This window comes from Mustela erminea, chromosome 4, assembly GCF_009829155.1.
Source record: "Mustela erminea isolate mMusErm1 chromosome 4, mMusErm1.Pri, whole genome shotgun sequence".
Lineage (NCBI taxonomy): Eukaryota > Metazoa > Chordata > Mammalia > Carnivora > Mustelidae > Mustela > Mustela erminea.
Window position 1 is genome coordinate 12916239 of NC_045617.1, and position 26593 is coordinate 12942831.

At 37.4% G+C, this 26593-nt stretch overlaps 1 protein-coding gene across 2 annotated transcripts in view; it reads right to left on the reverse strand.

The window, feature by feature from the left end:
* The window catches only part of OPRM1 (opioid receptor mu 1), a 78210-nt gene that overhangs the window by 8884 nt on the left and 42733 nt on the right, over positions 1–26593 (reverse strand). The window contains exons 2-3 of one of the 2 annotated variants that reach the window (XM_032338674.1): positions 17604–17956; positions 16372–16892 (exon numbers count right to left, since the gene is read on the reverse strand). In XM_032338674.1, the coding sequence (XP_032194565.1) occupies positions 16372–16892; positions 17604–17956 (874 nt within the window). Of the gene's footprint in view, positions 1–16371; positions 16893–17603; positions 17957–26593 lie in introns of those variants that run through there. The other variant, XM_032338676.1, reaches the window with a different exon arrangement.

Sequence of the window (26593 nt, forward strand, 5' to 3'; positions counted from 1 at the left end):
TTCTACTACTTTTTTTGATGGGAGACCTTGTGTTAGAAGCTGTGCTTGCTAAGCGCCATTAGACACCCATGATAAAGATAGAACTCTCTAAACCAGGCATTCTCTGCAATTTAAGACAAAGGCCAAGATGGGACCACCCAATGTCCTCCAAATTATAAGGCAATGCAATATGCCTCTTAACCTGGGGGATTGCAAAGTAGAGACAGATGGGATAATCACCAAAACAATGCAGTCCACGTATAAGGCTATGACAGGCCCCAATGGGGTAGTTAGTAGATCATTACAAATAAAAATCTGTGTGCTTCCATAGAACCAGATTCTTTTGTGAAGACTAATCTCCCTCTAATGAGGAGCTAGGAAGCCATGTGGCTGTCTTAGGGAAAATATCTGCTTTGGAACCCCTATTGCCTGACCCCCATTTCTGTATTATACTTTGAAAACCTTTAAAGATAAGGGATGAGGTAAGGTATTTTCATTTCCAGCAGGGATCAGAGGCCTCATATCCTTAGAAGGTCAGAATGGGATAGGGGATAAAGGTAAGTGGGGGTGAATACACACACACACACACACACACACACACACATAATATGTATGTGTGTATATATATATATGTGTGTGTGTATATGTGTGTGTGTGTGTGTGTGTGTGTGTGTGTGTGTATATAAATATCTGTGCCTGAAAGACTAACACGCTAGGTTCTCTTGAGAGGTGAGGACTACACATTCAATTAGCCAGATTTGAAACAAAATAAAATGAGAAAAGAAGTGACTGTTTGGATGCTTGTCTTGCACTATTTTTGTTGCTCCCAAGACTGAATGTATAATTGGAATTGATAATTTACATGCTTGTTCTGTGTAGGCCCATAAGGTCCAAGGGAGATGTTCCTGATGTGGAAGAGCCTCTTGTGGGTGGGTGATGAGGGAGATGCATGCACAACAGATCACACCTCTACTTCAGTTTCCCTTCCATGGTCTAGAAAAGACCCAATTTAGAATTCCAGGAGAAGGAGAGGAAATCACAGTTTAAATGTAATACTGCTTATGAAAAACACCATATCTTAATATAATAGTTCTGTGTTCCTGGTGAAAAAAGCTAAGTCAATCTGGAGGCTTATGCAGGATGATTGCCAACTGAATTCAGCTGGTGCTTCTACATCCTGGCTACTCCAGCCTTTGTGACTATGACTGAAGCAATTGCCCATAATGGCACCTGCTATGCTATCCTGGACTTTGGTCATGTCTTTTTCTCAACTGCTTTAGCCCCTAGAAAATCCAAATCCCTCACCTGGCTGAGCCCCCGGAACATACTGGGCTGCAGTAGTAATACTTCCTGCTATTTGCCACCAATAGGTAGGTTGACACACAGAGCAAACCCTCTCTTTTTGTTGGTGACATGGTCCTACCACATTGATGATATTATCTTGATAAGCCCTAATAAAGTTAGCAGATGGTAACTCATATGAAGGCCCAGGAAAGCTTGTTAACAGCTTGTTAATCAGAATTAACATTCTGATAAGATACAGGGACCAACCATCCAAATCAAAGTTTTGGGAGCAATGTGGGCTACAACTCAGAAGCGGATTATGAAGACAGTAAAGAGAAGAGAACTATGGCTCTCTGCTTTCAGAAGGCAATCTCACAGTTGCACCATTCAGGCATTGGAGATAATATGTACCTTATCAATGTATGTATTTGTTGAGTCTGAAAGTTAATCAGAAAATCTGACAAATTTGACTGAGGGCCTAAGCAGCCCATAACCCTGGAGGTTGTTCCAACATCCCAGCCCTGGGGCTCTTTAAAGCACCATAGAAGGAGGCAGCCTCCATGGGGAAAGCCTCTGCATGCCTCCTTGGTACTATTACCTACTTGAGTTGGGGAAGGAACTCCTTAAACGTTTGAGGTGCTGGGAGAGGGAAATAATGAACCCTTTCCACAACCTGGCAAAATAATCACATGGTTCATTGAGACAAGAAGCATCTCTGACTGACAACTTGACCAACTTGACCAACTTCCGAGTAGGTCTATGTGTTGTGGGATAAGGAAAACTCATCAGTGTTTGGCTGGCCCTGAGTGACTCTATTGTGTCTAATGTTATCAAAGAAAACTCCTAAATGTGAAGCCCCTTGCCCATGTCCAAATGCACAGATAGATGTGGTCTTGTTTTAGTTAGGGTCATACCATTTAATTTGCTTTTCCTGACACCTGGGTCCTCTTGGGTTATTCCATGCATGGCTACCAAGGCTGTAATTACTTGATGACCCTGCCCATGTGGATTATCCAGATTAACGTAATAATGATCCAAAACAAATTTATCGACAAATTCTAAAATAAAGTAACCTCCCCCGTCAGTTATATGTTTGTAAGTGGAGAGAATGGGCCACAGGATTTCTCTCTACTGGGCATGGTGGGGGCTGCTGGTTAACTCTTCTTTGTCTCCTGCAATTATTGGCAATGACACCATTCCTTGGATCACATTCCCTTTGTTAGGTCCCCAGAAAAAGAGGGCTGTCCAATGCTTTCTGACCTGAGGGATACGTAGATTCCTGTTTTCATGTAGCAGTGTGAAAATTGTCCCCCACCATCCAAATCCACATTGTAGAGACAGTCAACAACATATCCTTTATTTTAGCTACCATAGCCAATGAGATGGAACAAGCCATGGGAGGTCAGCAGATCAGGCTAAACTCTCTGACTGTAAATGGATCATTGATTGGCCTTAGACTACATTCTTGTTGATATGATTGAATTGATTTGTTGTGTTTGAATTAATATTAACACCGGTGGTACAGCTTATACATACTCTAAGAAAGAAAGCTAAATGGTTATCAGAAATAGGATCTATTAGCCCTCTCTGGGACTTACTCAGTTGAATATAGATCCTAGAGTGATTACTGAGGTTAATACTATAGATTAACCTCATCCTGGGATATGATTGTATGGATAATAAGTCTAATCAATTATAGATTGAAATAAATAGAACAGATTTGGGTTCTAGCCCTTATCAGTACGTCAAATCCAAATTGCTATAGGTGGCATCTGAAAATTGAGTTCAGCCAAAAATAGTTGAGCTGACAGGTGAGTTATTGGGAAGGATAGTTCTCCAGGCACCCTTACATATTCTTGCTGACTGAGTTGTGTTGCAAGGTCTATCCTCTGACTCTGAGTTCTTCCTATGGTCACATAGTCAATTAAGAACTTTAGCTGCCTGACTGTGTGAGGACCACAGCATGGACATTTTGTGATTGTTTGCTTCTAGGAAAGAGGATTGGTTTGCTTACTCCTTGCTACAAAAGGTGCTGAACTCCTAGCTCTGGGCTCTTCAGCTGGGTGCAATCCACTGTGCGCATACAGACAATCTGGGCCCATTGTGTTGTACCATGGGACACGGGGAGAGGGAACCAGGGCTCCCACGCTGATGCTCCTGCAGTCTGCAGTACCATGAGTAGTAAATTGTTTTCTCTGCTCCACTGAATCACATTGTATATTTTGGTACCCGTGGAGTGGTGCCAAAACTGCTTGATTGTCGAGATACTTCCTTTGGAAACCTGTAACTCCTTTCTATTTCCTGAGTCTGGGTTTCTTTCCCAACATGACCATACATACACATTTCAGTAAGTTTGACATTTGGCATTGATACACTATTTTAATCTACCATCAGTTTTCCAATTTTGTCAAAAGTTTTTTGAACTGTTATTTTTTTCCAGGAAGTCAACTAACAAATCCTCTTGGGCTATTTTTTAGCTTATTTTGAACAATAAATATTTGTAAAGTTTTTAGATTAAACTGAAGCTGATTTAAGACATTTTTACTCTCTATCCACACAATGATTGGAATGGGTTTCTTACTTCTGAAGGGAACTTAAAAGATTGTTATTTTGTCTTTTTTTAACCAATGTCATCATTCTATGGATGGAAACAGAGGTGTTGAGAGGTAAAGTGACATGCCTGAGTACTGGTCAAAGAAAGATGGTTCGATATTCTTATTTTTGGTTGTTTTTTGCAGCCACTTTTTCTACTTTTGTTTTCTCTTCCCTATTTGTGATGCATCCAAAGTTGAAAATGAAACCAATAACAGAGTTGGGTACTTTTGAAGCTGATCAGAGTTTCAGCCAGCAATAGGCTTCAAAATTTCATTACTATAGAATCATAAAAACAAAGCCACACAAAAAACCTAGAGTTGATGCCTAATAGACAAAACTTTCCATTTACCTCAATGATATAGAACTCATCCTTTTTTTCTAAGCTCCCTTGCCTAAATAGACATATTGAGATCTAGAGTATGACACGTGGTCAAACTTTGGTAAAGGAGAATTCAAGGAGAAGTGAAATAATCTGGTAGTTACAAAGGATCCTGACTCACTGTGTCATATGCTTCCTCCTGCTCTTAATGTGTGTTTATTTTGCTCAATATAATAAATCTTTTCTCTTATGAAAAGAAGCTTTGGTGGTTACTTTTGTTGTTCACTAGGAGAAACTAGTCTCCAGTGTCTAAATGGGGTGATCAGTCAAAGCCAGAAAGGAGCCCTAATTTGTTGTCAGATAAAAGAGATCGGGGATGTCTTGCTTGGGAAGATCTCCTATGCAAAGACTCGCATGGGATGCCAAGCTCACATAGCTGGTTATTGGCAGCCTGGCACCAGAGCCTAGGCTTCTAGTCTTGTGTTCTTTCACAAGAAAGACTGTAATTATTCAGCTTCTTTGGAATGCATCTCACTGTTGAGTATAGATGATTTTTAAAAGAAACCTATTTTCCTCAAAGTCATTTAATTCAAAACAGAAGAATGTACCGATTATGAGACTTATTCTTAGCAATGTGTGGTTTAAATCAGTGAAAACATATCCCAAAGCTACATAGACATTTTTCCCCTTTAGGATTGTAACCAGAAAGTGGCAAATTTCAAAACAAAGCAAAACAAAAGTGAAAACCAAACAAAACACAACCTGTTCGATTTCAAACTGAAGCAAGTTTCAGTATCTTGTTTGTATTTAGGCCATACATTTTAAATGAGTGAGACTAAGAGCTCAATGATCAATTTTAGAATCCTGGTTAATACCTGGGATAAAAGGATGTTGCCATTTATTCTAGTAAGATATTGAAGTTTGAAAATATTTGTGCCTAACTAGCACTTATGGTCTATAGTGGGCTTTGAAACTGCTTGGTGAAAACTCCATTCTGTGAGATATTAGGAGACATCCTTTGAAACACTGAGCCTGTGTTCAGGTAAGTTTGGGAACTTTAGCTTAAAAAACAAAATGCAAATATTTATATATACATATCCACACACATATATGTATACATATATATATACATATGTATATACATGTGTATATATATACACACATGTATTTAATATATATAATACATATATTAAAAGAAATCTATTTATACTATATATGAAGTAAATGCGACACACACACACACAGATGCAAAGCAGGGTTTTTCAAAGCCTTTACAATGCTAACACACTAGTACTAGTCCCCATGACCAAAATAAGACATGCAACATTTCTGAAAATTTTTGTAAAGAGCTATTTTCTTATGGAACTTATATTAACATTTCACTGTAGTAGTGTGCTGTAAGATCCTTATAGAAAGTCATTTGTTCTGATTCCTTAGACACCAAGTCTTAGCACCCAAATTCTGGTCACATTCTCTTCCATGGAGGCAAAATGCTGGTGCTTAAACATTCAAGGCCTCCAGTGACAAAGAAATCTTTGTATCTCAAGTCTTAGAAAAGTCTTTCTTTGGTTGCATTACAATCCCTTTCCCTGTAGCTTCTGCCTGTTGGCTTTAACTGGAGCTGTACTGCATAAGTCCAATTCCCTCTTCACATCCATTCGAGTATACAGAGAACATGGTAGTCCTCTCCGAGTCTCCCATTTCTCAGGTAACCATGTGCAGTTACTTCAACCATTTGTTATCCTGAAGAATTTTAACTTTTTTCACCTTCTTAGTTGCTCGTCTCTGGACATGTTCTAATTTGCGTACTTCATTCCTGAAGAATGTGGTATATTAGAGTAAAGATAATGTGTCTTAAGCTCTAGATCCTAGACTTCTGTTGATATGATTATCTATCATTGCAATAGTTGAGATGGTCTATATCATATTGCTGATCCATGAAATAAAATCTATGACATTTTTTCGTATCTGCTATCACTCATCTTCCGTGTGTTTATAGATGGATTTCTGGAGTAAAATTTTTCCCTTGTAACTACTCTAGCTGTCGTTTTTGCTTACTCTTCTAGTATGTTTGTTCCCTTATTCTAGCATCTAGGTTATTCAGCATTCCTCCATTGGTTGGGACTCCTAAGATGGGAATCTGCCAAAGCCTATAAACCTATTTCATTATACCATTATATCCAGATCATAATTCAACATATTATAACATTATTAAAAACTGCAAGAGCTGGTCAAATCTCTTGATAAAAACACTACTGACACTGTGTTTGCTTGATTTCTGTATCCTCTAAGAAAAAAAGATTCCTTTTACCATAATTCTTAGAGAGCTTATCTTGCCTCCTACAGGTTATTGCTTCCTTTCTAAGTGTTCTCAAAATATATTTTAGTAATTTGTTCTAGGTCCTAAAAAATTTAGTGAAAAGCTAAATATTCAGTGAGGGTTTTTGGTTGCTGCAAAGTTGCCATTAAAACTGTGACTCTATTTCTTTCCCCCAGTTTTCCAGGAATGTCGCCAATTCTTCTTTGCTTCTGAGGTTATGATTTATGTTTCATTAACAAATTATGTGTCATTTACAAATTCTTTTAATGTTTCACAATATTCAGGAGGCCTGACCTTATTCTGAGTGTCCTACTATCCTTTAACAGTATCTTCACACTTACTGTCCTTTAATTCTTTCTAAAAATGTTTTAGGCTGAAGATTTTTTTTTTTTTTTCTGAGAGAGAAGCTTGAAAATAAAATAAGGTTTGAAGAATTGTGCTTTCCTCTTGTTTTTCATTAATACTGTCTTAAACTTTGCAATGTTAGCAGTGCAGAAGGAAACTTTCTTTTGAGAAATCAGTGTGGTATCTTTCAGGATGCCTGGGATCTAACTCCTATTTTTGGGCACTGCTTTAAAGACATCACAACTAATTTCTTCATCATTTAAATGTGGTTGTCACGTTAGATCAATAGTTCTCAACTGATCCCTCCCCTTTCCCTGCCACACCCCTGCCACCCCACACCAGGGGACATTTGGCAATGTCTGGAGACATTTTGGCTGTCACAACTAGGGGTGGGTGGCTACTGCTTGCATCTAATCGATAGAGGACGGCGACGCTGCTAAACATGGCAATGTACATTCCCCCGAAGCAAGAATTAACCAGCTCAAAATGTTACCAGTACCAAGGTTGAGAAGCCTTGGCTAGGACCAAACTTATGATTCCTTTTGTCACCATTCTTTTATTCCTTTTTAATTTCCCTTAAAAGAGCTGTAATTCAGTTTCTTGGGGAAAAAAGAAGAAAGGAGATGAAAAGTGCAAAGCCTCATTGACTGGCTTAGAATAATAATGCTAGCCAGTTTCTTGGCAAAGTATGTGGACTATGATATATAACATTCCATGAAAACGAAGTGCTAGCTACTACAATTATCATCATTTTCACAGATGTATCCATTGAAACTGGAGAGTTTCAGGACCTGGTCAGTGGTAGACTCTAAATAAATAAACGTACCACCTAAAATTTTATTTTTATTTTATATTATTTTTATTTTATATTATACCTATATATATATATTTATTTTATATTATACCTGCTTTTGTTATCTAATTATAAAATGTTCCCTTACCTGCTGAAATTTTTATATAAATTTACAGATACCAGAGTATATAAATACAAATGAGCCTGCCTTTTTCTTTAGTCATAAAAGTTTTCCTAAACTCTATTTGAAAACCAGATACTTGAAAAGATTCTCACTATCAACTTTTAAGTATTTGGAAAAAAAAAAGGCACAAAATTTATAAAAGTGTGTATCTGGACTATACTCCTCATTTGTAGGATAAGGCAGTTTGTATTGGATGATCTCTAGTGTTATTTTTCTAGTTAAAATCACCTAGGAACTGTGAATATTTTGCATATGCTTGATAAGTCCATTTGCCTTAATGGGATTTAGATGTTGATATTTATTTATAGTGTAGTCATTTGAGAGTCTACTTGTCCCACTGAATTTCTGAAATAACCAGAAAAAATTTCAGTTGTTAAAGTATATGGTAGCCACATTGCAAGCTTCCATCTCTCTGCAGCATGGTAAGGTTCTGGGAGTGACATGTGTCTCTTCTATTTCCCAAGGGCAATTCAAAGAAAGCGTCTTTTAGGTTGATGTTTTGAATTTGAATGAACCCATGTATAATTATATTTGGGGATTTTTGAATATAAAGACAATTTGGCTAACATGATAGAGGAAAAAAAAGAACGGTAAGAGTGAAATATTCTTGCTAAATTGGTAAATTATAATATGGATTAAATAAGTGATCATATTGCCAAATATGATCTTTCTTGAGTAAAATATTCTTATTTCTTAATCTCATTTTCCATAGCCTTTGCTTTCTTGTTTTTTGAACAGATGTCTTAGAGGTAAATATCTCATCACAAAAAGAAAAAGTTAGGGCGCCTGGGTGGCTCAGTGGGTTAAGCTATTGCCTTCGGCTTGGGTCATGATCTCAGGGTCCAGAGATCGAGTCCCGCATCAGGCTCTCTGCTCAGCAGGGAGTCTGCTTCCCTCTCTCTCTCTCTGCCTGCCTCTCTGCCTGCTTGTGATCTCTCTCTGTCAAATAAATAAATAAAATCTTTAAAAAAAAAAAAAGAAAAAGTTATGCATTTGTTATGCTTTAAGGGACTTAGGCACACCATTTTGGAATTCTGGATCGTTTCTTTATCTATCTCTTTTGACTTTTATGAAGATTTGATAATGTAGGTAGAAAAAAAAGGGAAACAACCAAGAAGGACTGGATAGATTGCCTAGACTTCTGGTGTACCTAGGATTCCTGGTATCTGTACGGAAGACAGAAGAATGTGGCTGATTTCAAACACAAAATGTGCTCCCCCCCCCCCCGCTCCCTCCCTTCCTTTCTTCCCCTTCTTTCCTTATAAATCCTATGCTTGATAGACAAATGACATGAATTATTTTTCTCAATATCCATTCTTGGACTGACTGAGCCATTATTTTAAGTCACAATGAAACTTTCAGCTTATATTTATTTAATATTTGATAATTATAGGGAACTAATTTATCAGGCTAATTACTTATTTGTATGTATTCCTAGTAAGTTCAGTTGTTATGTAAAGAAAAAGTAGTTCATTTTCTTTTATTCACAAGCAATAAGACAATAGCCTTAAATTATACTTAATCTTACCTCCCACCCAGATATGATTAGTAAAATAATATTTATGGGTATTTGTTTCTTCAGCATTCATCACTGGTAATGCAGAAGATCAAACTCATGACATCTTGAGATCTGGCATTATAATCTTTTGTATTATGAAAATACATAATACATGTATTATGAAAACCATTCATGTTTTGAAAAAGTACTATTAAAACTATTTAGCATTCAAAATAAATCTTGTTAGTAGCCTCCTCTTATCCACTTTCTACTCACTTCAATGCCAGGAACTCCATTATATAAGAAAGAAATTTCTTAGTGTAAAGGGAGAAGGGCAACAAAAGTTGTGACCCTAGGTTCTTGACTTCCATGGAAACAATAATTAGAAAAGAAAAATCAAGACATGTTTTGTTTTAGAAACTTGTAGTCCTCATAAAGTAGCCCCCCAAATAAATTGGCATTTGTAAAATTGTAGCAATTTTCAAATACTTATTGCAACCTACCAAAAGATACAGCAATCAGAATGACATTCAAAAGTTAATGACTGGTTTGTGATAGGTCATCTTCATTCAGTTTGTTTGGTATGAAGAAAAAAATGCAAAAGCAAAAAAATACTATGTAACTGTATTTCAAATTCATAGAGGTAGAAGGAAGAGTAAATGTGTTGTAGAAAGTTAAAAGAGCAAAATATCCATCTTTCATATTTAGCTCCTAAACTATATAGATAGCAACTAAAGATTGACATGTTTCAAAACACTAAATTTTCCATGATAAATGATTATGAAATAGCAATTCACCACTTAAGGCCAGCTGAATAAGTAACACCTCATTTAAAGTTAGTTTTTTAAAAATGAATATATTGCTCTATTTTATCAGTTAGTTACATCAGTTGAAAAAACAAGCACAGGAAAATACTGCAGTAATTATATTAGTTAATCTAATATTTGAAACTTAACCTCCCTGAAAGATGTGAACATTCATTCAAGAAGAACACTAGCTAATTCATGCATCAAGGTACACTGTATGGTTCTGATATGCAGAATAATCTTCTGGTTCAATCCTCTCATGCTCAAGTTGAGAAAACTGAGCTCTTATAAGATGAAGGGCTTTGTTCCATCACATGTTGGACAGGCAAAACACGACCACTAGAACATTCACCTGACTCCCTGTCCTGGTCTCTTCTGGTACCATCACCCACCAAGCTGCCTTTTCTAGTAGGATAAACACGATTTATGAAAATACTAAGTGAAACTCTCTCACATGAATGAAAAATTCTACCTGTGGAAACGCACATGGTACCACTCAGTGATACATAATATCCTTAAAATTCCCTTAATATCCTTAAAGTTCCCTTAAAATAAGGGAACTCATATATTCATAGCCCAAATCCTTATTATTAAATTTCTAATTTCCCAAGCTATTCATTAATCTATTTGGATGTTTATCTTTATACACAGATACACAGACAGTTACAAATACATCTAAACAAGCCTACATAAAGACCTTATAGGATTTGAATCATTAATATGTAAATACTAAAATTTAGTTCTAAGAGCTACCATTGAGAAGAATGATAACCATTCTGGTAGGGCAGTAGGGCATATAGATTAAAATCAAATTCAACTGGATTCATTCCTCACAGTTCCTTTTGTAACTATGACCTTGGGCAGGTGAATTCTTTAAACATTAGTTTCCTGAACTATAGAGATAAAGATCCCTACATAATGAGGCTAAATAAGATAGACTGGGCACAAACTGGGCAGTAAGTGTTATTTCTAATAGTCTTAAAACCAAATATTTTCTATGAATAAACATATTTTTTAATTAAACAATATTTTCTCCTCCCAGATTATGGCTGGGTTATAGAAACAAGACATTCTTATTGTTATTTATTAAAGATATTATTCATTTAAAATCTAAATACATTCTAGGGCTACACACACATAAAGAGGCACTCCAATATCATGCACATGTGCACACACACACACACACACACACACACGTAACTGGATCCATTTTCTTTTTAAACCCTAGAATTGAAAGAATAGCCATTTTGGTTTTATTCACAAAATATGCATTAATGTGATCAAGCTCTGTAATTTTGTGAGCTATTCCCATTTGGGGCTTTTGTGATGGAATTGAAATGCTTTTCCTTCTCAAATTATCTCTCCACAGATGTTTTATAAAAAAAAAAATCAAGATGTAGTTTTTGAGAATGATGTGGTTGGTTTAAAAAATTAGGCTTCCGCTTTTAGTTTAGCTGGGGATAATATAGTTTTGTAGTTAATACTATTGCAAAGCATCTCCTAATTTCTGGACATGTGGCTTGCATTAAAATGTCAAGAAAATGCTTTAAAAGCAGTAACCAGGGGTCTTAGGGCTGGACTTGCCATATTAATTAGAAGAAGTTGGCAAGAGGTACCATAATATTAGGTTTATCAATGTTATATCACTATAGCCTATAAAACTCACTGATAGAAAACTAAGGCTTTGTCCAACTATAGCTCTATAGCTACACTGTTTTGCTAAACACAAGACTCATTTGGCAAAAAAATTCTTGCTAACCAGTTTGACTAAAATGGTAGCCAGGTTAGACAAAACAGTAACTTTAGCAGTATTTGGATAAAGTTACAATTTAAGTCATTTTTCAGTTTCATGTTTCATTCAAAATTCAGATACTTGTCCCTACCTTGACCTTGACCCAGTGAACCAGAATTTCTTAGAGAAGTGTCTCAGAACTTATACTCCTAATAAGGTTTGAGAACTTATGGTTGAGACCATGGAATAATATTTGGGCACAAAGTGGCATTGTTTAAGAAAGCAGAGGAAAGCTTTGGATTAATATTAGAAGCCCAGGGTTCTGCCTCTTACTGGTGGTTTGATCTTTATGATCATTGAGCCTCCCTGGGCATTCAGTTTTTCATGTTTACCCATCAGGTTTGTTGTAGGAAGCTAAGATGATAGTGCACTTTTTAATCTGTATGCTGTGATACTAACGTAAGATAGCATTATTATGATGGTTATGGTTAGTACAAACTCTTTAAATAATAATCCAACTTATCTAAGAGAGTTGTTTCTTTCCCCATATAATGTTAAACATTAAAGGACATAGTCTAGGTATCACAACAGAAATGCATTACGGAATGCAGTCGGGGTGGGAAGCCAACCAGTGAGGGTGGGTTGCAAGGGCCAGCGTCTCAGGTCTGAGCTGATCTGAATTGATCTGAGCAAATGGGAGATGAGCTCTGAAGCAAGGTGGAGTCCAGAAAAACTGTCGACTGGTACACATACAGAGAAACTAAATTGCATGGATAGCAGATGCAAAATGAATGTCTTTGCCTAAGTCTATCTAATAAAAATCGAGAAGCCATAAAGACAACGAGCTGAACATAAATCAGGCATGGAGTTTTACAGCTGCAGAAGGAGTCTGAGCCCTGGAATTCACAAAAGGACATGAGGACATTTTTTTATTTTACTTTTTTATACTTAGTCAAGGCAAGACCTCTTTAGGGCACTGAATCTAGTTTGTGGCTGGCTTATCAGTAGCACTTGTTAGAAATAAAATTAGAAGACAAGCACAGATGTAACAATTTTTTTTTTTTTTTGAAAGTAGAGCTTTTGATCAGAGGACTAGAGAAAAGAAAAGGAAGAACCCCTCCCGTGAATATTTTCCAGTTACTGAAGAGTTAGCCTGGAATAACGTCAGAGTGTTATGCAAGCCTGGGGTTGGCCATCAGTTGCTTAAGAAAGGGGTCATTCTCACCACCCTCCATATCTCCTGAAATATCATGAGCCCTCTCATCATTCATTCATTCAACAGATATTTTTGGAGTAGTTTCTGAACGTGTCAGACACTGCTATAGGTAGCTGCTGGAGGAAGAAGAAAGAGCAAGGCAGATGTGGCTCATGGCTTCAAGAAGCTATGCCGTCCAGGGCAGCATGTGCCTACTGTAGGTAGGTACTCCTTTGCAATGTAACTGCAGCTACTACCATCAGGAGGTAAGGTCTGTTTTGCCACACCTTGAACCTAGAACCTGGAGCTACCATGAGGACAGCAGGGCTAATGTGTCACCCCCTAGGCTGAGCCTGGCTAAGACTGGAAGAACATTCTAGGCCAGCCTGACTCAAACTACTGATCTACAGAAATGCAAACTACATAAATGGTTGCTCTAAGCAGCTATGTTTTGGAATGATTTGTTAGGTAGCAAAGGCTGACCGAGTCACCCTTAGCTATGTAAAAATGATGCAAAGTTTATTTGGGGCACAGAATTTTCTCACACGGCTTATGAAATTACCTTGATAACTGCCAACTCTTCATTTTGCGCTGTAGGGACATGGTCTCAGTGTACAGTTGTCAGAATACAGACACCCTGGGAAGGTTTGATATTGGATCTCTGATCTGCAGAATATGAAGTTGACTAATGCCATTGAAACGTGACATATAGAGTATAATCTATTTCTTGGAGAAAATACAAATATGTAGGCGAGACATAAACATCTACAACAGTACCAAGTCCAAACAAGCAGTCAAAAAGTTCATGCAAATCCAATTAGCTTTGCTTTGCAACATAATGGGTCATGGTGTCAAAACAAAAATAGGAATGAACAAAAAACCCCAAAACCTGTCAGTTTCTGAATTTGTCTGACTAGCCAACTATGTCCTATAGACATGGCCATAAAGTGTCTGATTTTTCCTTCAAATAATTTCATTATTTTGATATATTATTGAAACTATCACCAAAGGCTTATGTATCATTCCAGGAGTCCCTGTGTAACCATTGCGATTCTCATGATGACACATCAGTGGAGATGAGTGAAAGAGAACTTAGCTTTCTCTTAATTTTCAAGTATGTCAGAGCATCTTTTCCTCTTTTCCTGGCAGCCACTCTTCTGTCCAGCCCTCTCAGCTGGGCATTTTGGGAAGGCAGCCAATTCCAGGGCTAATGTGTGTCTGCTGTTATCTGACACTGATCCTGCTTCATGGAGGCAACAATGAAGATAGCCCTAATTGGATGTATTTGTAAAGCAAACCTTTTAGTTACTTAGAACAGAGCTTCCTCAATTAGCTTCCTTTCCCTGCTCTCTGGTTGTGCAGGAACCACACTAAATGTGAAAATGCTGGATCTCCATGGGAGTCAAGAACAGGGTTGGGACAACAGAAGGATGATCATACTGAACTCAGAAGTGCTCCATCAGACAGGCCGGGAGCTGTGCCTCCAGGAGAGCTGGTGAGGGAAGGGCCCTGAAAGAATCCGGTGTGAGGAGAGGCCCCGCAATGGTCTAGGGTAAGGCTACTCCCAGTCACACCCCAGCATGTCTGCAAGAGAGGAAAGGTAGGGCAGGCCCCGACTGAGGGAGAATCAATACTTAATAGTGGGCTCCGTCCCTGTGCTCCAGAGGAAGTATTTTGTTCCAAGGCAAAATGTGTTAACCTTGGTTTAGGATTGAGGGTTTCAAATTGCATTCTGTGATGTATTATCCTCAGGTCAGAGAAAATCTATTTGAATCCCTACCCTCTCTAAGTTACTCACAGGGTTTTGATAGCTGCTGAGAGGGAGAGCTGCTTAGTGGAAGAAGCAGGTTTAGAGGTCTTGATGTGGAAAAAATAGAAAAGAAGCAGAGTAGATTTCTTTCTGTCTTTGACTCAGTCTGAAACGGAGCTAGAAGTGGCACAAAGTAAATTAGTAATTTCCCTTTGGTTGGCAGTGAGTCGACCATCATTACCTTATACTGCCTAGAGGATCCAAGTTCTGGTGTTCCTTTTAACAATATTGAGTATCAGACGCGTGAGGATTAGCGTCGCCTATGGCAGACCATGTGGACCTCCTTAAGCTAGGCCTGTGGTCAGTAGGAAAGGGTGAGCCTGGGCGGGGTTGGGCTGGGGGCCTGTAGTGGGTGTGGGGGAGACAGAGTGGGACCTGGAGAAAAGTAAATGAAGAAGCAGCAGCTGCTCTGTACTGCAAGGCTCTTCTCCGTCTGCCTCCTCAATTAGACTTCCTAGTCATTTTTATAAAGGCATCTGTTCTCACAGACCTGGCCTCTGACCAGGTTCTGACTCAAGGATTTACTTCACTGGAAGTTGAGTTTCAGTTCTGTGTTATAAAATTAAGGAGGCAGTGATTTTTGGATGGTGACACTATTATTTGAAACTTTACTTATTTACATTAATATTAAGAATTAAGTGGTATGTTTGGTTTACTTTCTAGTCAGATTCCACAGTTTGCACATCAGTGGCTTACCAAGGTCATATTAACTTAGAGGCACATTTTTCTCTTTTCTGATTTTCATGTGATTCTAATACTGTATATAAATCTTGACTCCTCCCTGCAGGCTGCCCTCTGTACTCTGTGCAACGGAATGTATCTTCCAAAAAAATAGTCACTCCTCGCCATATTAACTCTGACTGGTAGAACGACTGTTAAAAAAGTAAGTTAGTTCCAATAATTAAGTGATATATTTGAGGTTTCCATTAGAGTTCAGGTGTAAAATTTGACAAACCGATGGCTAAACAAGTTAGAGCTGGCAATTTTTTTTTTTCCTGTCTTTTATCGCTGTGACATTGATTTGCTGGGAACATCTGGCACCCATCACCACCGTGAGTGAAGTGATGACCCTTTCTGTTTAACTACAGAGCCAGAACAGGACTGACTTCTAAGAAGTGACAGAGCTGTTGGAATGATATGCATGAAACATAGACATTGGGGAAAATGAGAAGTCTAGAACAGCATCACTTCCACAACGTGCTAACATCATTAATTTTGCATAGAACAACAGCTGTGAAGGTACTGATTTTTAGTAGCTTTATGGATTTCTAGTTGGTGTACCTCTCTATCTAAATAAATATACACAAATACATAGAGATGTTTAAATAATGTAAAGTACCTCTCTGTCACAGTGACCATAATTTGCTATCCTCCCTCAGTCCTCATAAGGGGGGAACCTCCATCCCTTAGTTACTGATTCATTTCTAATGGTTTAAAAGTTTGATTGGAACAAAAATCTATAATTTTTATGTCATCCCCCGTAGGTGTACCCAGTTCTAGAAGCTGCATACCTGATGGTTAGTCCTATCCACTGTATTGGCCGTGGAGGGGTGGTCTCTGGTGTTCTGACGGATTCGAGTGGAGTTCTGTTGCTCAATGGTAGAGGAAGTTGGGATACAGAACTCTCTGAAGCATCGTTTGAAGTTTTCATCCAGAAATGCGTAAAGGACTGGGTTCAGGCAGCTGTTTGTGTAACCTAGAGCAATGCAGAAGTGCCAGGAAACGGTCTGGAACGTAGTTTCTGGGATTGTAATCAAGGCTTTGATGATGACATAAATGTGAATGGGAGTCCAGCAGACAATGAACACAGCCACAACCACCAGCACCATCCTGGTGATTCTTCGCAGATTCCTGTCTTTTTCTTTGGAGCCAGAGAGCATACGGACACTCTTGAGGCGTAAGATCATCAGTCCGTAGCACACGGTAATGATGAGGACGGGCATGATGAAGGCAAAGATGAAAACACAGATTTTCAGCAGGTTTTCCCAATACCAGGTTGGGTGAGAGAATGTGAGTGTACAATCTATGGAACCTGGAAAACAATAATTATAAGGCAGAATGAGCAGCAACAACTAATTACAGCTTTGACCAGAGCTAACTTAAAGCCATTAAGGAAAGCCAATAAGGGAAGGTTTAAAGAAATCGAGGGAGAAAGCTCTCTGTTGATTTTCAGGGAGTTATTTTTAGATTTTTTTTTTCTAAATATCTCATGTTTCATCTATTTTGATCACATTAAGCTTTCATTTAATCAACAATTATGGAACCTTTCACTTGAGCTAGATCCCCTATGGGGTCCATGTTGACATAAAAAATACAATCATTGTCCAAAGTCTATAGGAGGTTCCAGGTAATGGATAAATTCTTTCCACTTTTTGATAGGTGGTTCATGATTTTGATATGAGGACTAAAAAAATAAATTTGTCATGTTGACAGCCATTTGAAATTTTAAAACACCTTAATGTTCTTTTGGGTTTAAGTCTAATCAATCTTGTAAGAGCTATATTCTTATTTTCCCATCATTTTGATGAAGTCAATACAGAGAAATCAGGAAACAGTAGATTATATTTTCTTTAAAATGTTTAGTGTTTTAAAATTTAGGAGAGAACTCCTATTACAAAACATTCAAAGTCATTTTGCTAGAAAAAAATCACTGAAATTACAATTTGACTAAGAAGTTGGACCACTCATGACTTTACCAGCACGTCAGTCTATAAGCCCCTCACCCCTCAGGCCTGCAACTTACCATGCCTGTACTTTGTTGTTGCCATGAACATTACAGGCAAGCCAATGGCTGAAGAGAGGATCCAGTTGCAGACATTGACAATTTTGGCATTGCGGGGAGTACGGAAATCCAGGGCCTTGACAGGATGGCAGACTGCAATGTAGCGATCAACACTCATGGTACAGAGGGTAAAGATGCTGGTGAACATATTATAGTAATCTATGGAGATCACAATCTTGCAGAGGATGGTTCCAAATGGCCATGTGCCCATTAGGTAATTGACGCTCTGGAAGGGCAGGGTACTGGTTGCTAAGGCATCCGCTAGGGCAAGGTTGAAAATGTAGATATTGGTGGCAGTCTTCATTTTGGTGTATCTAGGGGGTGAAGGAGGAGCAGTGGCAAAGTTAGAAAGAGACCAGTGTGAAATATAGATAAGCTTCCAATAATAAAAAATATTGCAATGGTTAGTGGAAAGTACTTGAGATGAGATATGGGAAAACTCGTTTCTGATACTAGATTGGCTATTCCTAATCAAATGTCTATGAGCTAAATAAAGTTTCTCTACCTATCAATTTTATAAACTGTAAAATGGCCATAATAACAGCTAAAAAACTGATTTATTGTATTTTTTTCATGTGCCAGGCACTGTGATAGATGTAATAGACACAGAGAGTGCTCAGTCATATATCCAAGTCTACTGATATTCATGAAATGAATATAAAATGAATGATAATTCATTTTAACTCTAAATATATAAAAGAAAAATTTCAGATATATATAGCTATAAGTATGGAAAAATGTAATCATGCAAAAATGTGTATGTATATATATCAATGTAATAGTACAAGTGTGTTTATATGTGTGTATAAATATATATTGGTGTATGCACACACACACACACACACACACACACCCCGAGACTATTATGGTGGCACAAAGAAGAAATGAAGGGGTAAGGTAAGGGCAGAAGGAGGGCATCCTGGAATTGTAAACGTGCAAGTTTAATCTTACATTAGTAAGAGTAGGTTATTCTAGATAGGACACCTAAATAAAGGCATAGAGTTGAAATGGCACGATGTGTGTGTTTTGGAAGTGCCAAAAAGTAAAATCCCACCAGAGAAGGACAATAACTCTGGCTGGGTAGGAATACAGAGGCCAGTTCATGGAGCGATTTGTATGCCATGGTAAGAAGGCTGAACTTTATCCAATCCATGATGAGGAAGCTAAGGCTGTTTGTTTTGTTTTTATGTTTTAATAGCTTTATTGAGGCATAACTGACATACAATAAATGGCCTATAATTAAAGTGTACGATTTGATAAGTTTTGACATATGTACACACTTGCGAAACAATCATCTTAATCAAGATCAGGAATTGGCAAACCGTAGCCTGCAGACTCGGTTGGGCTACTGCCTGTTTGGAAAGAAGACACTCACATTCATTTAATTATTTCTTATCTGTAGCTGTTCTGATGATGCAGTGGCAGAGTTGAGTAGTTGTGACAGAGACCATATGGCCCTCAATGCCTAAAATATTAACTATCTTGCCCTTTACAACAAAAAATCCCAACTCTTGATCAAGATAATGAACATATCCATCACCCTCAGAAGTTTCCCTGGGCAGCATCTTGATCTTTCCATTTTCCCTTCCCTGCCTTGACCTCCACCCTTAGGCAATCACTGATCTTGATCTGTTTTCTGTCATTATAGGTTAGTTTTCATTTTCTAGAAGTTTATGCAGATAGAATCATTCTATATGTATTCTTTTTTGTCTAGCTTCTTTTGCTCTGCATAATATTTTGAGATTCATCCACATCTTGTTGCGTGTATCAATAATACATTCTTTTTATTACTAAGTATGGATATTATTATTATTACTGAGTATGGATATGGATATCATTGTGTGGCTATGCCAGACTTGTTTATCCATTTACTTATTGATGGGAATTGAGTTGCAGGTTGTTTTTGGATACTGAGTTAGCTGTTATGAATATTAATGAAGTCTTTGCATGGAAATATGTTTTTCTTTCCCCTGTGTAAGTATCTAGGAGTGTCATATGTCTTCAAAGCCACAGAAATTAGAACTTAGAAGGGATGAACAGGTATACTGACAATACTACTAAATTATATATGATGGTAGAAGAATATCTTGCTTATATATTGTTTAATTGTCAGATGTATTTGACATTCTGTATCTATTTACCTTAATGTTAGGAACTGTACTCAGTTGCGCTCTGGGAAATGACACCTTTTCCACCTTTAGTCTGTAGGCTTTGCAGCCTCCAAGATCAAGTATAGGCTTTGTATAGGGCTCTGTAACTAGTTCAATGCATCAAGATGTAAAGTGTCTGGGGCCATGATGAATGTCCAGGGCTGGTCTCATTTCCACCAGAGCCCTCTGAGCATAGTATTTTTAGATAATTAAACCTGAGAGAATGTAGAGTTGTTGGAAGGGCCTGTGTGAAAGTGGATCCAATATGGAGGATGTGGATTTGAGAGAGCAAGAGACGAGTATCTGCCTGACGCCAGGAACTTTTTGTTTACATGGGGCAATCAATTCTCTCTAAACTTTAGCCTGTGTTTTTCAGTCCCATGAAATTAAAAAGCTAACTCATTTAGCTCAAGATGGCTGCTGGTTGGAGGAGATAGTATTATGGACTCATTTTCTTAGGGCCTTAATTCAGTGTTGAGGGAAGTTGGTTTGGTTTCAGTAAGCACCAGGAAGCTGCAGTTATAATGAAGGATTTTATGAACCCTCTCAAGGTCAACAGGCTCAAATTGTTTATTCGAGCTTTAAAATTCTGATACACCAACTTGACTGTCAAACTTGCGGAAGTTGCATTAATGCCTGAAAGTCTGATCTGGGGCCTTTTGAATTGCTTTAGAAGTTTTATTCCTTTAAAAGATTTAAAAAGGGAAAAAGGTAGAGAAAGCCATTTAATTTGAGGAGGTAAACCAATCTGACGTTAGTGAGGACTCTAAATGTGGCAAACAGAAAAAGGGTAATTCAGACAAGATCCTCCAAAGTTCAACAACAAGCAAATAAAAACAAAATTCAACTATGACTTTAAGGATTTTAGAATAACCGACCTGGATGCTGAAGAAGTTTAAAAAATTTTGATATTTATAAAAATAAATTTCCTCCACAAACAAGGGAAAAAAAAGAAAACCTTATTAGCTACACCACTGATAACAGACCTGCAGGATACAAAAGCAGGCTTGACTGTCTTAGTCACTTCCCATTTAGCTGACCTTAAACTTCACATCTTATCTTTAACAGTGTATTATGTTAAATAATCAGGTACTTTACTGTCAGTTTTATGACTCAGAATACCTCTAACCTTTTCTTCAGGCTCATCTTAACACTAGGTATTTATTGATGTATGTTTATTTCAGTTAAAAAAAATTCCCTTCCCCAGAATGATACGTTTATGAAACAAAATTAGGTTAGGGTCCTCTATCACAAGAGCGAAAGTGAGTATCTACAAAAGCCGTTTCAATTGGCATTTTACAGGAACAAAGCCATTTGAATTTTCTCAATTTATCCAAAGAGCTATTCTCTAAAGATAGCCAGTGTTCTTACCCCAATTACTCACACTTTGAGTCATAGCAACATATAAAAGAGGGTTTAGTAATTTCCTAAATATATGTAAGAGAATTATACAAGACCAAAGGTTTGAGAATTCCAACTGCCTCCAACATATCTCTGAAGGCTTGAATCTAACAGGCCAGTCTGATCAGAAAAGGGGTCGTGTCGTCTAGCAAACACGGGCTTTTCATTCTGTTTCATTCTGTTCTGATGCAGTGATATGAATTTTGCCTCAGAAAAATTACATGAATAGTCGGTCACACTGTAAGTTGTAGATGTATACAAACCAGTGTTAGCAACCATGACAAAGAGGTTTACCCAAGTGGACCTGAGAACATCTTGTTCTGGGGGAAGGAAAATTTTTTAACTGAAATAAACATACATCAGTAAAGCCTCTGGATATTAACACACGAGCCTGTTGTCGTCCTATGCACCTCTTCCTTCTTCCTGTGCCATGAATGAGTTTGGTGACAAAGTTGGCAAAGTAAAATGGGAGGGATACATGGCATGTCCTTGGAGTGTCTCTCCTAAACTCACAAGGCCTTTCTGACTTTGCCGGTTTTACTGTGCCCTCTGAATTAGGGATTTTCCTCGAGGCAGAGGCTTAATCTATTTTTTTTTTCTTTCTATTATTTTCTTTTATTTCTATTATTTTCTTTCTATTATTCCCATTGAAATTTTCCTAGTACGTATTTTTTAAAACCTGTTCCAAGTGATGGAGTAGCTAATTTTCTATAGAAATCCAAATATATTGCCATGTAATTATTATTTTTGAAAAATTATATTCTCCAGACACTCAGTGTTTGGCCCATTTTATGGAGCTCCCAGATGCCGTGTTGGGGAGGCATTATGAATCCCATTTCATTGGCAGCTCAAATATTCTCCCAAGTTTCATGTGCACTTTTTATTTGTAAATACCCTTCCTTTCTTTGTGGCCATAAAAGAACTTCTGTTTATTTTCAGACCTGTTCTGGGTGTCATTTTCACAATTATTACTACTTGACAATACATCATTGATTTTTACCAACGTATGTTAAATGAAGCCACACTGAATAAATTACTTGTGTAAACCCAGTGTGCTTTGCAAACCTTTTGTTATGGTTTTGAGTTGATTTTTGAATTGTGATGGCCTTGTCTCAGGCCAGAAAAAACAAAATAACCAAGAAAGCTTGAAAAGAAGAACATTCTAGAATCAAACTTGTCAGTTTCATACCGTGTCAAGCCCTTAACATTGCTCTGCTACCCTCTCTAGGAATTCACAACACAGCCAACTGGGATGTGCAGAAGACTTTCAGCTCTTTTTGGGCTAATTTTCTGCTCTTTCATGTTTTTAACAAATGGAGCCCCCCCCCCCTTTTTTTCCTGTTTGCTAATCCCTGTGAAGTAGAAAGGCATCTAATCCAGTAAGGATTCAATGAGTCCTTTCCAGCACTGTGCTTGGAAAGATACTTTTATTCTATCTGCCCTGACTTTTATGTCTATTGACCCTCACATAAAGAAATTCATATGTTTAATAGAGAAGATAAGGTATTAATTAGATGAGCAAAGTGGTCATATGACTACCTACTTTAATTTCTCATTTATTGTCCATTTTATTTTGATATTTCAGGCAAGTGTGTGTGTGTGTGTGTGTGTGTGTGAGAGAGAGAGAGAGAGAGAGAGAGCGAGCTTGAGATCTAAAATCAAAAATAACCAAAGCCAAGGCCAGTGATGATAACTCTCATTAACATAGAAAGCGAGTATATAATAATTTATTATTTTCTTTTATGTTCTCCACTAGTTTAGGGAAAGAAGGAACAGGAATTCGTCATTTTTCCTATAGAATGTTTTAAAATATTTCACTTACATTTATTTGAAGTGGTTTTATGTGGTCAATGATCAAATTTCTAATAAGCTTATACTAAAAAAAAAAAAGAAAAAAAAAGAGACAGTAGTAACCTCAGACCTCCAAGCCCTGTGGACTGTTGCCTGGTAGTTTGGTTCAAAAAAGAAGACAGAGAGAGGTTTATAGGAAATTAAACAAAGAGGCACTTCCTTTCAGAGGTTAATTGGTTCTTTCTGTCTCTGTGTCACCAGAATGTGATGACCATCAGGGACTTTTTGGTTGAGTGTTCCTTTCTCTTTATCCACACCAGCTTTATTTTTTATTCTCTCTTTTTATTCTTTCATTCTCCTCCATCTCCCACTAATGACAATTCATGAGAAAAATATCTTTCACCCAGAGCAAGGAAAAATCTGCTTTCTTGAAGTAGATTGAATGGAAGAACCCTTTAAATAGAAAATGTGAGATGAATAAGGGATTATATTTTTCATTCGTGGCTCAGAAAAATCAATGTATAATCCATGTTTCCTCTTAATAATTGTGTAGAATCCTAATGACATTACAATCAAATATACTTCTATTGTATCAATTTTACTGCTAATCTCATCATTTCCTTTTCTATTGCCTATTCTTTGCCAATTTTCCTCTTTATTTCTCTTATTTTCTTGTATGCATTTTTGTTAGATTCTTCAAGTTCTCCTTTTGGAAATGGAACTGAGGTGGAGGATGGAGTGAGAACATGGTCAGATGCCAATGCACCACGCGTCTGGTCAGAGGAAAAACTGAGAGACTACCATTATGGCCAAGAGAATTTGTGTAACCATTTTTTTTTTTTTTTGGATTATGCTTTTTGGAAGTGTTTATTTTCTGCTTTATTTCATTTCTGGAAATTTTACCTCAGGACATGAATAGCATTTATTTCATCAGAAGTTTATACGAAAAAAAAATGATATTTTGCCTACTTCATGCCAAATTCTGTGATAAATAATATTGTGTATCATAGAAAAATATTACTATGCTAAATCCTCTGATGTACTTAACCATTATAACTGGTTGAAATATTCTTGTCTATAACTTTAGATTTTTGTTTGCAGGAAAATATCATCTACTTAGACAAACTGACTTCCAAAACAGCATGAGAATATTTACCTTAGAGATAGAACTTTTTGATTAATAGATCAAAATGTTTTGCTTTTATTTTAAAGGACTGATTTTTAAACTTAGAAATATCTTAGATTTCAAATTTGGAAGTTCTCAGAGAAAAAAGATATCTTCTATTAAAAATTTTGTATATAAAAAAGAATCAAGTGTATATTACCACTAACTTCAAATAATGGTTTATCCCTAGGTACTTGTTTAATAATGAAGGAACAACAACAACAACAACAACAACAACAACAAAAGAACACAACTTCAAAATATGATAAAGCTGTTCTACCAACAGCAATATTAGAAAATTGCTTTCTAAAGAAGATCAAGCATACGCTACAGATTATAAATTTTTAGAAGGCATAATCTTCCTGTAAAATTATTACCTATTATACTTAATACAACAAATATAAGGTTTCATTTATACTTTTGGTGATGATGTACATATGATCATTCACTATAAGTAAAATATGAAAGATAGCACAAATGGAAAAGTTAAATAAAAATAGAGGAAATTTATCCATTCAGCAAAGAACTCAGCACAAAATGGGCACCGGTAAATGCTTATTGAATGAAATTAAATATAGAAAGAAGAGGGCACCTTGGGTGGCTCAGGTCTCTGCCCCTGCCTTAGGCTCAGGTCATGATCCCAGGGTCCTGGGATCGAGCCCCACATCAGGCTCTCTGCTCAGCAGGGAGCCTGCTTCCCTCTCTCTCTCTGCCTGCCTCTCTGCCTACTTGTGATCTCTATCTGTCAAATAAATAAATAAAATCTTAAAAAAAATTGACTTAATGTTAGAAAGAAGAATTTGTGTTATTTTATTTTATTGTAATAAAATAAGCCAAATGTTTTTTAGGGAATCAGCAGTTTTTAAAGTAAAAGTAAAGAGGGAATATTCTTTTTTTCCCCCATCAGTTCATTGTCAAATTAAAAAGAACTTTGATCAAAAAGTCATGTGATGGGGCGCCTGGGTGGCTCAGTGGGTTAAAGCCTCTGCCTTTGGCTCAGGTCATGATCCCAGGGTCTTGGGATCAAGCCCCGCATAAGGCTATCTGCTCAGCAGGGAGCCTGCTTCCTCCTCTCTCTCTGCCTGCCTCTGCCTACTTGTGATCTCTGTCTGTCAAATAAAATAAAATAAAAAATCTTAAAAAAAAAAAGTCATGTGATTATAAGAAGGTACCGTAAGGGGCTTTCTAAACCACATTGTCTGATCACCTCGTTTTATGGTAAAAGAGTCTGAAGCATGGAGACATGTACAAATGTTTGAGATTCCCCCCCCCCCCATTTATTTAGGCTTCACCTAAAAGTACAATGTGCCTTCTGTACTGTAATGTGGGCCATGTACATTTCTGGGAGTGCATTGATAGTAACATTGCAAAGAACTTTGCCCCAACAGTGTTTGGGCATCTAGCTAAAACATGGTAGATATGCAAAGCTTTTTAATCTTCTCAAAAATGGCCATGCTGGGAACATCTTGGAAGTTTTGAAACATTTTCTCATTATATTAAATGTGGTAACAGAATCACACTTTTTAAAGAGTAGAGTTCATATCTTTTGCTTTACTTTCTCATAATCCTTTATCAGTTCTATGTAGTTGATCCACAACCTCTCTCTCAGGTTCTGTGACTCCCTTTCCAGCTCTCTTTTGAGAATCAGTACCTGCCATTGGCTTCTCAAGTGCAGTATTTCCCCAGATGTAGTCATTCTTTCTTACTCCTTAATCATCACCTCCACCACTATCACGCAATCAGCAAACACAAAATAATTAGTAACATCATTTAAGAAGATGTAACAAATGGTGAATTGAGGTAATTAGGAAGAAGGGTCAACAAAACTTAATTACTTTTTTTTTTTTTAAGATTTTATTTATTTATTTGACAGAGAGAGATCACAAGCAGGCAGAGAGGCAGGCAGAGAGAGAGAGGAGGAAGCAGGCTCCCTGCTGAGCAGAGAGCCCGATGCGGAACTCGATCCCAAGACCCTGCGATCATGACCTGAGCCAAAGGCAGCGGCTTAACCCACTGAGCCACCCAGGCACCCAAGACTTAATTACTTTTAAGAAGTAGGGAATAAAGGAGGAAGAGTATAATATGAGTCCTAAATCCCACTGCGGAAGAGTGGAGAGGGTAGTAGTACTGTTATCCAACAGGGAGGGAAGACAGGAAAAGCAGATTCAGTACCGAGAGTTTGATTTCGATCTTTTTATGTTGTGGGACAAAGGAAAAATTATTGTTTGAATTTCAGCTAGAGCAGTTCATTCGTAAGTCATCAGCCTCTGGTTGGTAATTCCAATCATGCAAGGGATGAAATCACTTTGTGGTAAGATGCAAAATGTGAACAGTGTTAAGGCAGAGAAGGACCATGTTTCAGAAGAGGACAGAGGAGGAAGGAAGTAAAGGAAAAGGAGAGAGGCAGAGAAAGGGTAAAAATGTGTTACACAGACGCACTGCAG